The following is a 12,240-nucleotide window of genomic DNA, read 5'->3' on the forward strand; positions in this document are numbered from 1 at the left end:
GACCAACGAGTATCTCTACTTTTTGACTAGAATGCATAGCACTTGCCATTGTTGCTCAACATGGGACCACATTTGATGGATTTTTACATGGGGCATGGTTGCTTGGTTAACAAAAGGACGGCCGACCACCTCCATTGACATGATATCTATAGCATACCTAATGGATGAGGACGTCAAGACTTGACTAGCTTCTCGAAACATCCAGAGTTCTCACCGAAGGACATCTAGAAGACAATGGCCATCATCATTGCCTAGAACATTTATGTGGTGAGATGTAGCTTAGTGATAGGGAGCAATAGGTGAAAGCATTTCTTCTCTAGGGATGATAGGCAAACAACTCTTCAACTCAGTAGTAAAAGCTACATAATGGCCTACAAGATGAGGCATGCAATCTATCATCAAAAAATCAAAATACTAGCATAAAATAACTTTTGAATAAACTAGCTACATTATAGAGGCTACCTTCCATATCTAGAAAAATCTGTCAATGAGGCAAAAATCCATCCTTGGTACCAATCAAAGTCTCTACGGATGTACAATGGACATGTACCTAGGGTTCAAACTAGTGGCATTGCTCTCCTATTTCAGTCTTAACTTCTCCAATGACTATCAACAAGCTAGTTCTCATTTCGTTGTGTGCAGAGTTCAACACTTTCCTCTACAAATTGGAAAACAATGAACGCTATGACGGCACCTTATATATGAAGGCAATGCAACAAGAAATAAAAGCTATATACCTTTGTAAGACTAGAATAAGTCCAAGAAATAAAAGCCTTTATAACCAAGGTGAAAGTCTTGATTCTGGTCATTCGCCAATCTTTCTGCTGGCAGCTCGCATTCAAATTTCTCGTGCAAAAGGAATACACACACCACCTTGGGCATATTGCTTGAGATCAAACAGAAGTTTTGTATAATGCACACGTTCAAAATTTCAAGCTTCTATGTTGGGAGAATTCTAGACAAATTATTAGCAGTACATTTGAGGGTGCATGTCATGACAAGACTAGTTATCTACTTGGATTCTTCTAGAAAATCTCTCTTTGTACCTTTTAAGGAATACCCAAAAGTTTGTTTTGAATTAACAATCAACCGTGCAATTGCCTTGATTCATAAATATCGATAGAGAGTCTTTGCCCACATCAGCATGGTGTACAGTACCACACCGAAGCCATATATTCTGCACCACTGCATACCTTCACAGGGCAAGCAACATTTGTTTGATATAGAAAGAAGAAATATAGCAATTTAGATAGACACAAACCATAATAATTTGCAGAAATCTTCAGCAACACATTTGGAGGTGATAATACCAGTGACGACATCATCAGCTTTTATCTTGACCATATGCTTCCTTTATTCACATCCTTCTCACAAGCTTTCCCCTCAAAAATATCTAGAAGTCTAAAAATAACCTTGCATTGATTTTGCAGTTTGCCAGTAGAAATCGAAACTCCTATTTTATGGACCTGTTGATAACGAAGTTATCAGATCATGTCCAATAACCGCCTTTGGCCACATCGATAATGGTTGTTTCTCGTAAGTTTAGCCACAATGTGAAGATGGTCAGCAGCACAAAACAGGCTTGCTGTTGATCAGAAAATATAGAATGGATGTGGTTCTCTACAAAAATTGTGGAAAAGCCTAGTGTTAACAATGATTTCTAGATTGGAGACAACTCTCCAGAATAATATACACATTGTAGAACTTAAAACTAGTCCACCAAAAACACTTCTGTGAATAAGTATATTTACAGGGATGCCTTTGCTCATTAGCAGATTCACCTGTCCACTAATCATGCAGAAACGATGTGCACTGTCTACTTTGCAGCAAACCAGCTTTTTGCAGATTTCGCATCCACAGCCAATTCAACATTAAGAATGTTAGTTCCATTACAGGGATGAGACATCGCGGGATGCCTTTGCTCATTAGCAAATTCACCTGTGCACTGACCATGCAGAAACGACGTGCACTGTCTACTTTGCAGCATACCAGCTTTTTGCATATTTTGCATCCACGGCCAATTCAACATTAAGAATGTTATTTCCCTTAAAGGGATGAGACATCGCTTGGACTACTATAGCTTTGGCAACATCTGCACTTTCGGTTGGTCCTTCAAGAATCATTTCATCATGCACCTACATGCATTAAACTCAAGAGTATCAGACATAACGTGGAAAATCCTCAGCCAAAACTCTTCAATGTGAACCACCTTCGTGCTCAGCCAAAAGGCATTACAACACAAAAGCCCAAAGGATTCATGAGCGAAATCTCAAACTTTGAATACCAGATTTTACAGTTCAAAGCATAAACAGAATATAGAACCTGAAGGAGCAACTTCCAGCCAAGTTCTTTCAACTCAGCATTTTGTACTATTTCTAGCATTGCTAGCATGGCCACATCTGCAGCGCTTCCCTGCAATAGAGTAATGATCAACCCAGTGCCAAATAAGCAGTCAGTATCCCTTGCAACCAGCAAAGCAATAAAGGGTGGCATTATGACATGGAGAATTTGTAAGAGTTCTGCTCTTCTATCGTACAACTCCAAAGACATCATTCCCATAAAGGGGGGGAAAAAAGGGTCCCGATAATGAAGACCTGAACAGGAGTATTTATTGCAGCTCGATCAATATGACCCTTCAAAAAGCTGCTTGCTGATGCCACATTAGGAAAATGTCGAGCACGACCCAGCAGAGTATGTACACAGTGAGTGTTCCGAGCATCCATTTTCTGTTTTTGTTGCCATTCACGCACTTCATGCCTGTCTCTATACCAAAGATCCACTGTTTTTTGGGCTTCCTCCAGGGTGACCTAAAAAATAGAGGTATTTGGCTCAGTTTTGGAAATGACTTTCTATGAAAGGGAAATTGCACTCCTTCACTGCTATACCAAATTCCAATCGAGCCCTTGCAAGTCAAAAGTTCCATGCCACACACAAAAATCTCAGAACCTTCAATGAACGACAGACTACAGTCTACATGATCAATCCTAACCTCACACCACTTTTGCAACCATTTGTGATGTGCTAGTCACTACAAACAAAAGTATGCAAACCCATGAACACTACCACCTTGGGATAGATACAAGCCTCCTATCTAGATGAATCTGTGAACACAAACTCATCTTAAGTCGGGCTGACGACAATAACAGCAACTGGCTTGTCAAGTATTTTCCGGTAAGCCTCCGCTAGCCAAAACCAGTAGAGGAACCCCTGGCTCCATCAGGAGTGCATCTGGTCAGGGTGGCATATTTTGCACTTGCAAGGCCTCAAAACAACTGGCTTTTATTCCTTCGTTCCTATGACCCAAGCAATGAGAGTACATCACCCTTAAACAAATTTGGAAGCATGAAGAACCTTTGTATACTTTCAGCCAAGCTCATCTCTGTTTCCTAGGTTTTAAATTGTCTTGTACTGTCTTATTCTTTAGCATTACCCCAGCTCAAATTGTTACACAATCAAACAACACACATTTGCATCTGCTGTCTCAAAAAAAACGTAAGGGCACATTTGACCTACAAACATAAAATATACTGGATAAAATTACACCTTCCAATCCTTCGCAAGACCCCTGGCTGTTTTTCCATATGCGATAGAGAAATTCAGCATCTTTGCTTTTCTCCTTTCAGAACCATAAACATCCTGCAGGAATGGCATGTCTTTAATCAGATTTTCTAGAAGGATGCAAGAGGCCATAAATTCATATCCCTTTTTAGAATCAAGGGTCAAGAGCCACATTACCACATTAGATAAATATAACAATTACAGTGCCCAGATATTAGCAAACTATAAAGAGCATCTAGTTAGTAATCACCTTGAGCAAAGGAGCAGGAGGAGACTCTTCGAAAGGTTTGGGCTCCCATTCTAGAAGCACTTCCCCAGTTTCCACAGCTTTCTTAACATGGTCATACATGTTCATAGCAGTTCTTGAGTGAAAATCACCCCCAACCTTGAAGGCATCCAGCATACTTCTGCAATTTGCAAGGTGTGCCAGAAGCCTGAGCTCCAACTGTAAATTTGACAAATCAGACGCTGAAGTTTAAAATCCTACAAGGGCAGTGTGCTGATGACCAAAATAGCAGGATGCCATTGCAAATCAAAAAGTGTTTCCTTTGAATAAAGCATTAGAATAGAATGCTCAGAACAAGCCAATCTCTATAAAATCCTTTATGGGTGAAGAATTTCACTTAGAAGGGCACTGCTGACCAAAGCAAGCGGGTTTCTTCACATTAATATCAACATGAAGTACCCTGTTACAAATCTTTTGAATGAAGTACACTGTTAAGGTAGAACGCTCAGGAAAAGTACATGGCCAGGAAATTATTTATGGCTAGGAAAATGAAAAGAACCTCAGCAGAAACGGACACTGCAACCTAGAACAATTCACTCTGCTCTATAATTTAAAGATGGAAGTGACCCCGGTCACACATGCAAACAAGGACTGAACCAAAGCCGAACTAGAAGCCTGAAGGTAACCTCACAAAATAAGGAACAAGAGAACATGAACAATCGTGGGCACTCCCTCTTTGCTTTACATGGACGAATGAGAAAAGAGAGAGGAAGAGGGGTAGGGGAAATTCCCTAAAAAAAGCACGAGATTTCTTTTAAAAACAAAAAGAACACGTGGAAAAAACCATCCAAGTCTCCCCTATAGCCCCCCCCCCCACCCCCACCCGCGGCACCCCTTTCCCCCTCTCTCAATAACCTCTCAACTTCTCTCATGCCCTTTCTAAATATTCCCTCCCTTGCATTCCCCATCCCCTTCTAAATATCCCCCTCTCCCTCATCCCCTCTCCCCTTCCCTTCTAAATTTCCCTTATCACCCTTCTAAATTCATTTAAGCAGGAAGAGCAAAATTAGGTCACACACCCTCTCCTTCTGTAACTTTGCATTAAGTCATTAAGTCTATCCATTTTGGGTGATCATGTCTTCAATCCATGGATCAAGATCATCTCGAGGCTGTAAGACAAGACAACAGCTGTCAGTCAATCATAGGGTTGGTCATCCTCTTCATGTTCAGCTTACAAATTTGTGTGAGCTATGTCTCTCTTGATTTCAGATGTGACCTGGATACTGTACGCCATAAGAATCTTGCTCTCTGCAACGTGAGGTTTAAACAAATCTCATTGGCTTTGAGCTACTTTTTCCAGGGTACAGCTGTGAAGATATGGGAACAATTCAGCCATGAATATCAATAATGACAACTAGCTTGTTGATTTTCCCCGAAGCAAATACTCAGTACTCTCAGCTAGATGAATTTTTGAACACATTCTGACTCAAGACTACCACCAATTCTTTCGAAATAATTAGTGTTTTGGTTAGTTTCTCTGTTTTAGCCTTCTCCCATGCTATCTCACTCATTTAAGAGCAAGCCTCAATACAAGAATCATGTTGGAATATTTGGGTCACCTCCCCACTTATGACACCCCATACAAGGAGGACATGGGGGAGGATGGTATATGGTGCAGGATAGGAGAAGGGGATTGGACGAGGGCTGCCATGTGGGGCAGTAGATTGGCTGCCACATGGACAGAACATAGACCTCCTTGTTGGATTAGATTTAGGACAGTCTCATGGGCCACCCTTGTCAGCAACATTGGTGATATCAGAAAGAGGAGTGGCTTCCATGCGGGCCGCATGTAAGCCTCCCACATGAGCAGCATATGGGGCAGCATCTAGCCGCTAGGGAATGGCAGCACAAAGGTATGGCGCAGCAGGTACCATACCGCAGGTACATGTACTAGTCAGCAGGTAAAAGGTATGGCACAACAGGTACCATACCGCAGGTACATGTACTGGTCAGCAGGTAAAAGGATGGGCTGCCACGTGGGCAGCAGGGCCAGCAAAAGAGGCAGCTAACAAGGGCTGGCAAAGGCCTGTTTATAGGCACCAGTCGGCAGAGGCCAAGAACCAGTCGGGTCTGCAACAGACAGCATTCAGGAGCTGTGCAGGTCTGTACGGTAGACCATACAGACAGGGCTGGGCAGAAACAGAGCAGGCTCAGCCTTCTCCAGGTCAGCTACTGCATGGGTCTGGCTGGCCAATCAGTAAATCTGGTAGGCCAGATCGAGGGGGCTATCCATCCTTATATACTGGACCTGCAAATCATCTGACGTAGGAAGCCCTGGGCAGATCTACATCAACATAAATGGTGCACTGAAGGAGAAGCAGAACGTTGCGAAGGTACTGTACCTTTGAGCAGCTACTAAAGCCTACACAAAGGCACGTGGCAGAAGAGAAGTCCACTTCAGAGGGGCAGCAATCGGAGCCAGATTTGGTACCCTACCACAGTAGTTTACTGAAGGTGTTGGTACCTCTGTTGGCAGTTTTTGTACTCGGATTCTACCATTAAATATGTGTTCTGTTTTGTCTGTACATCTGAGTTCTCTTTTAGATCTGTGTTGTTCTCTTTACTGTTAAGTAAGCGCACGGAGTTGCATTGTCTTTATTAAGTGTCTATTAACCTCAGGATAAATCTTCCACTGCAAAGGAGTCGCTCTCCCTATGCAAAGACTGATCAAAGCTAACCAGGTAAAGCAAGAAACAGTTCAAAAGCAAGTTCAAGGAGATAGCTAATACCTCCAACAGTTATCATATTTGGATCTCAAAAGAAAAGAAAGTGCACTATTGCGCTCTACACACCACTACGATCGAGAATTGTTTGTCCATTATGTAGGCCATCCTATGGGCTATCCATAGATGCCACTTATTCCTTGGTATGTGCCTTGTAGGCCTAGTTATAGTCAATTAGGACTATTGGTACAGTTAGCACATGTACCACCTAGGTCAATTAGGACACTTAGTCCAGTTAGGGCAATTAGCCCTAGGGTTTTGTTATGTTGGCTCTCCCTTGAGCCTCTACTCTCAGTTTTTTGCAGCAATCTATTACAGCAGCTCGTTTTTTGGCTTCTTGCACTCATTTCTGAGCTTCCATTGCTTCCTACACCCAGCAGTGGTATCAGAGCAGGTTAGGGATCCACCGGGGATCCACCCTCTAGCCATTTCCAGCCACCTGGAGCCCTTCTGGAGCAATTGGGAGCTGTTTGGCAGCCTGCTTCTTGCTGGTTTGCTGGTTTTCTACACACCCATGAGCGTCTGTGGCTTCTCCAAGCATTTCTGTGGCGGGAAGCTTGTATTTTGGAGTGCATGTTGCAAAGGAAGACCTATTTTGGAGCATTTTGGAGCTGCAGCCACCTCATACGTGTGAGTCTGTACAGCAGTACGGTATTTATTGCTGCTGCAGCCTCATAAGTGCACCTGTACGGCCATCCGTACACCCTATACCAATTGTACGGACATCAAGCGCCTGCATTTATTGCATTCCCGGCGCTATACAAACCTGCACGAAGGTATTTCAGACCTGCAGCTGCATTTTGGGGCATTTATTGCAGCCGAATTGGGCTGCTTCAGCTTTTGGAGGCGTTTACTGCACCAACTTTGAATTTTGGAGCCTGCTACAGAATTTGGAAGCAGATATCTACACCGACTTTTGGTTTTGGGGATTGCTACTGCTGTTCTAAGCATTTTCAGCCACCAATCTCTACATTTGGAGCTTGCTGCTGCTATCCAGAGACCTCTCCTTGAGCCCTTCTGCTTTCCTTTACTTCGGGCTGCGAGATTCTCTCCATTGGATCCTTCTACATTCATTTTGAGGTGCTCTCCTCTTTTTGGGAGCACTTCCTCTTGCTGTAATTCTCATTTCCAACCCTCATTTGCTCGCATTCAGAGCCGCCTTTCACTGCTGTCCTTTCAAGCTACATCATTGGGTAAGCCATTGTTTCATTGGTTCTTTCCAATTTCTGCTTCATTTGCATTTTGGAAAGGCCTTGTGTTGCCTTGGAAAGCCTCGTGTTGCCTCTGGGGATTTTTCTTGCAACAAGTACGCCTTGGGACAGCAGAGTCTCTTGCAAGCATAAGCTTTGAAGCTTGGGAAGAATTTTGTTACTTGATTCTGAGAGGTTGCCTTTCTCTCATTTGCTTTGCGAGTTGGTGCATTCTTGTCTTTCAGCACCATGTCTGGTGGCAAAGATGATTGCTTGGGGCTGATGACAAGCTTGATGGCACCAATTATCCCATATGGCCATACATGATGGGACATGTTTTGGTTGCCAAGAATCTATGGCATATTGTTTCAAGTTGTGAGGCCAAGCCTACACGCACTGTCACTTCTAGTGCTGCACCTACTACCTCTGTTTCTTCTTTAGGTGATAGGTCTTCATGTGATGGTTCTAATGCTACTTCCACGACACCTGTACCTCCTGCTACAGGTGCTTTGCCTCCTACACAGGAGCAGATTCAGTGGGATGGTCGTGATGCCAAAGCGCATGCCTTGATTGCTCTTTTAGTGAAACGGGTTATTATCCCTCATTTTCGGTCTTGCAAGATAGCTAAGCAAGCATGGGATCAACTTGCATCGTTGTATCAGGTGCGGAATGAGGCGAGGGTTGCCTATCTCCGCAAGCAATTGAAAGACTTGAAAACATGAATGCCTATCTCACTAATGTGAAGGATTTGAAAGAGCAATTGGCCAGCATTGATGAGATTATGCCTGATTCTCAGCTTGTTTCTAATACCCTTGATGGGTTGCCTGATTCATATCAAGGCTTTGCTACTACATTGAGGTTGGTTGCGAGAGGTGATGCCAATCGTTTCTCATTTGACCAGCTGGTTACTCTTCTTCTTCAGGAGGAGCAAAGTCACGCAAATCGCAATGCTTCTATGGCTAGTGATCAAGCATTTTCTGCCCATCACAAACACAAAGGTAAAGGCAAGGTTTCAGCTGGAAAACCCTCTCATTCCCATGCTGATCATTTACATGGTGCCTCTTCTTCAGGAGATAACAAAAAGAAGAAGAGATGTAATTACTGCAGGAAACCTCGGCATGATATTTCTGAATGCAAGAAGCGCATAGCATCTGAAAAGAAGAAAGAGTCTTGTCTTGCAGTATCTGGTTCTTCTAGTGCAGAAGATCGACATGAGTCCGCTAATTTTGCACGATGCTTGTATGGCAGTTTCACATGTTCATGATGCCTGGTTCTTTGATAGTGGTACTAGCAAGCACATCACTTCCTGCTGGAAGTTATTCAGCTCTTTAGACCATACATCTTAGGGTGGGAGTGTCACATGTGCCAATAATGCATCATATACCGTGAAAGGTATTGGGCAAGTTGCTCTTACTTCTGTCTCTGGTGGTATTGTCACTCTAGAGCATGTGCTTTATGTTCCAAGCATTCGTAAGAACCTCATTTCTATTTCAGCCATTGCTACATGTGGCTTTCAGGTTATTTTTTATGGTGTGAGATGTACAGTGTATGATGTTACACATGCCTCTAACCTGGTTTTGACTGGCACATTGTCTAGCGGTCTTTACAAACTTGATGCTTATGACAGATGTTCAGATGATGATGATACTAAACTTGCGATGCACATGCCTTTGCTATTGATTCTACCATGGCAGATACTCATCTGTGGCATGAGAGGTTTGGACACCTCAATTTTGGAGCCCTGGTGAAGTTATATAAGGAGGATATGGTTGTTGATCTTCCCAAAATGCATATGCCCACCAAACATGCTTGTGAACCATGCTTGCTTGGTAAGATGCACCGTGCTGCGTTTCCCAAGGATGGGAGAGTTGGTGCTTCACGTAAGCTTTATCTAGTTCATAGTGATGTTTGTGGACCCATGAGGGTTGCAACCCTTGGGGGGTTCTACTATTTTGCCACTTTTATTAATGACTTCACTACGTACACTTGGATTTTCGAATTGAAATCCAAATCTGAAGTTTCTTCATGTTTCAAGCACTTTATTGCCTTGGCTAAGAATGAGAGTGGGTTGCACATTGCTCACCTTAGTACAGACAGAGGGAGCGAATACATGTTTTTTCGGCTTCCCATGGCATCAATCATCGATGCACGGTGCCATATACTCCTCAACAGAATCCTATGGCTGAGCGGAAAAATAGATCGGTGACAGAGATGGCCAAGTGCATGTTGAAAGGCAAACATTTGCCTAATATATTGTGGTTAGATGCGGTCATGTGTGCAAATTACATCTTGAATAGATGTCCTATAAAGGCATTACATACTATCACCCCTTATGAGGCTTGGACGGATCGTAAGCCTCACATTTCCCACATGAGGACTTTTGAATGCTTAACTTATGTTCATGTGCCTTCACAGCACGCACTAAGTTGGATGATAAAGCTATCAAGTGCATTATAGTTCAGAGAGCAAGGGCTATAAGCTATATCAGCCCCGTACGGGCAAGTGTTTTGTCAGTCGGGATGTTGTGTTTGATGAATCTTCCACTATGCCTTTGCTGGACTATCAAACACAGCCCGTTGTTGATGCCCCTGACATATTTGACAACTTGATGCCTTGTTTCCATCCGATGCTCGAGTGATGCTCCATCTAAGGTAGTACCTCCTCTATCTGTTTCATTTGCAGCCACGTGTGTAGCCAAAAATGCAGCCTGATATGCCTTTCATTGATCAGGATCATTTGCACAGGGCTCTTGACCAGGAAAGAGCAAAAATTCAGAAGCCCAAAAGGGTACCCCATTGGTACCTTGACACATTAAAAGACAGCAAACAAGACACTCCTCTGCCAGCCCATACGAGAGCAGCCATCCAGAAAGAGCATGCTAGTTTTGTTGCTTATGCATTGGTTGCTATAGCATGCAATGAAGAGCCATTATGTCATGAAGATGCCTTTCAGAATTATTGTTGGATGAAGGCCATGCAAGCTGAATTGGATTCTATCCATCAGGATAACACTTGGGAGTTGTGTGATTCGCCTCCTGGTAAGAATGCCATTGGAACGAAGTGGGTTTACAAAATCAAACGAAAAGCTGATGGTTCAGTGGACCGTTACAAAGCCCGTCTTGTTGCTTAAGGCTATGCTCAGCAGCATGACATTCACTTTGAGGAGACTTTTGCTCCTACTTCCAAGATCACTACTATTCGCATTGTTATTGCCTTTGCTGCCCACTTTCATTGGCAGATACATCAGCTTGATATCAAGACAGCTTTCCTTCATGGGCATTTGCAAGAAGAGGTCTATGTTTCCCAACCTCCTGGCTTTGAGGTTGAAGGTTCTGAAAACAAGGTGTGCCGCTTGAAAAAGACCCTCTATGGATTGAAGCAAGCACCTCAGGCTTGGTATTCAAGGATTCATACTCATTTCACACTTGACTTTCAGAACAGCCCTACAGAGGCTACCCTTTACATCCGCAAGCGTGGGACAGATTTGCTGATTTTAGTTCTTTATGTGGATGACATGCTTGTGACTCGGATACATGCTCAGCAAATTGCAGATTTTTAACTTGATTTAAAGCTGACATTTGTTAGGTCTCATCTTGCACTACTATCTGGGCATCCAATTTGCTGGCATTTTGATGTCACAATCCAAGTACATTGGACAGCTTTTGCAGCGTTTTCAGTATCCACACCATTAGAACCTGGTTTTCACTTCTCTTCTGAGGATGGCAGCCGTACATGTGATGTCACTCTCTATCAGACAGGCAGTTAATCCAAGTACATTGGACAGCTTTTGCAGCATTTTCAGTTTGAGGATTGCAAGCCAGTATCCACACCATTAGAGCCTGGTTTTCAGTTCTCTTCTCAAGATGGCAGCGGTACATGTGATGTCACTCTCTATCAGCAGGCAGTTGGTTGTTTGATTTACCTATGCCATACGAGACCTGATCTACACTATGTTGTCTCACAATTGAGCACATATATGCACAACCCATCTATTCACCATTGGCATAACATGAAGCGTGTTTTCAGATATCTCAAAGGCAATCAGTATTTAGGCCTTCTTTATGGAGCTGATACTTCACTTGTCATGCATGGATTCACTGATAATGCTTGGGCTGGTTGTTCGGACACTCGTGTGTCACACACTGGCAACTATTTTATGCTTGGTACTTCATGTGTTTCTTGGTTCAACAAGAAGCAGAGTACAGTTGCTACTTCTAGCTATGAAGCTGAGTACAGAGCAGCTTTTACAGCTACAGTGGAGTGTGTTTGGCTTCGGAAGCTACTTGCAGATCTTTGTGCATGTCATACTGCTCCTACCGTCATCTTCACTGATAGTCAGAGTGCTTTGGCTATTGCATGGAATCCTGTTTTCCATGCTCGCACAAAGCATATTGAGGTTCACTATCACTATGTCAAAGAGCGATTATCAACAGGTGATACTGAGTTGTCTTATGTTCCCACTGAAGACAACTTGGTAGATCTTT

General features: G+C 43.1%; 1 protein-coding gene across 3 annotated transcripts in view; it reads right to left on the bottom strand.

Annotated features, from left to right (window-relative positions):
• Positions 1–1,031: 1,031 nt before the first annotated feature.
• The window catches only part of LOC147887452 (DNA polymerase I B, chloroplastic/mitochondrial-like), a 48,732-nt gene continuing 37,523 nt past the window's right edge, over positions 1,032–12,240 (bottom strand). Inside the window, exons 8-14 of one of the 3 annotated variants that reach the window (XR_015543196.1) lie at positions 3,809–4,003; positions 3,544–3,636; positions 2,595–2,807; positions 2,323–2,412; positions 1,782–2,135; positions 1,311–1,466; positions 1,032–1,193 (exon numbers count right to left, since the gene is read on the bottom strand). Coding sequence is in view for 1 of the 3 variants with exons in the window: in XM_087394115.1 (XP_087250241.1) it covers positions 1,974–2,135; positions 2,323–2,412; positions 2,595–2,807; positions 3,544–3,636; positions 3,809–4,003 (753 nt within the window). In the remaining 2 variants the exon portion in view is untranslated. Of the gene's footprint in view, positions 1,194–1,302; positions 2,136–2,322; positions 2,413–2,594; positions 2,808–3,543; positions 3,637–3,808; positions 4,004–12,240 lie in introns of those variants that run through there. The other 2 variants (XR_015543195.1, XM_087394115.1) reach the window with 2 other exon arrangements.

The sequence above is a fragment of the Dipteris shenzhenensis genome, chromosome 23, assembly GCF_047967505.1.
Source record: "Dipteris shenzhenensis isolate YYH24624 ecotype China chromosome 23, Dip_SZ_1.0, whole genome shotgun sequence".
In the NCBI taxonomy this organism is placed as follows: Eukaryota; Viridiplantae; Streptophyta; class Polypodiopsida; order Gleicheniales; family Dipteridaceae; genus Dipteris; species Dipteris shenzhenensis.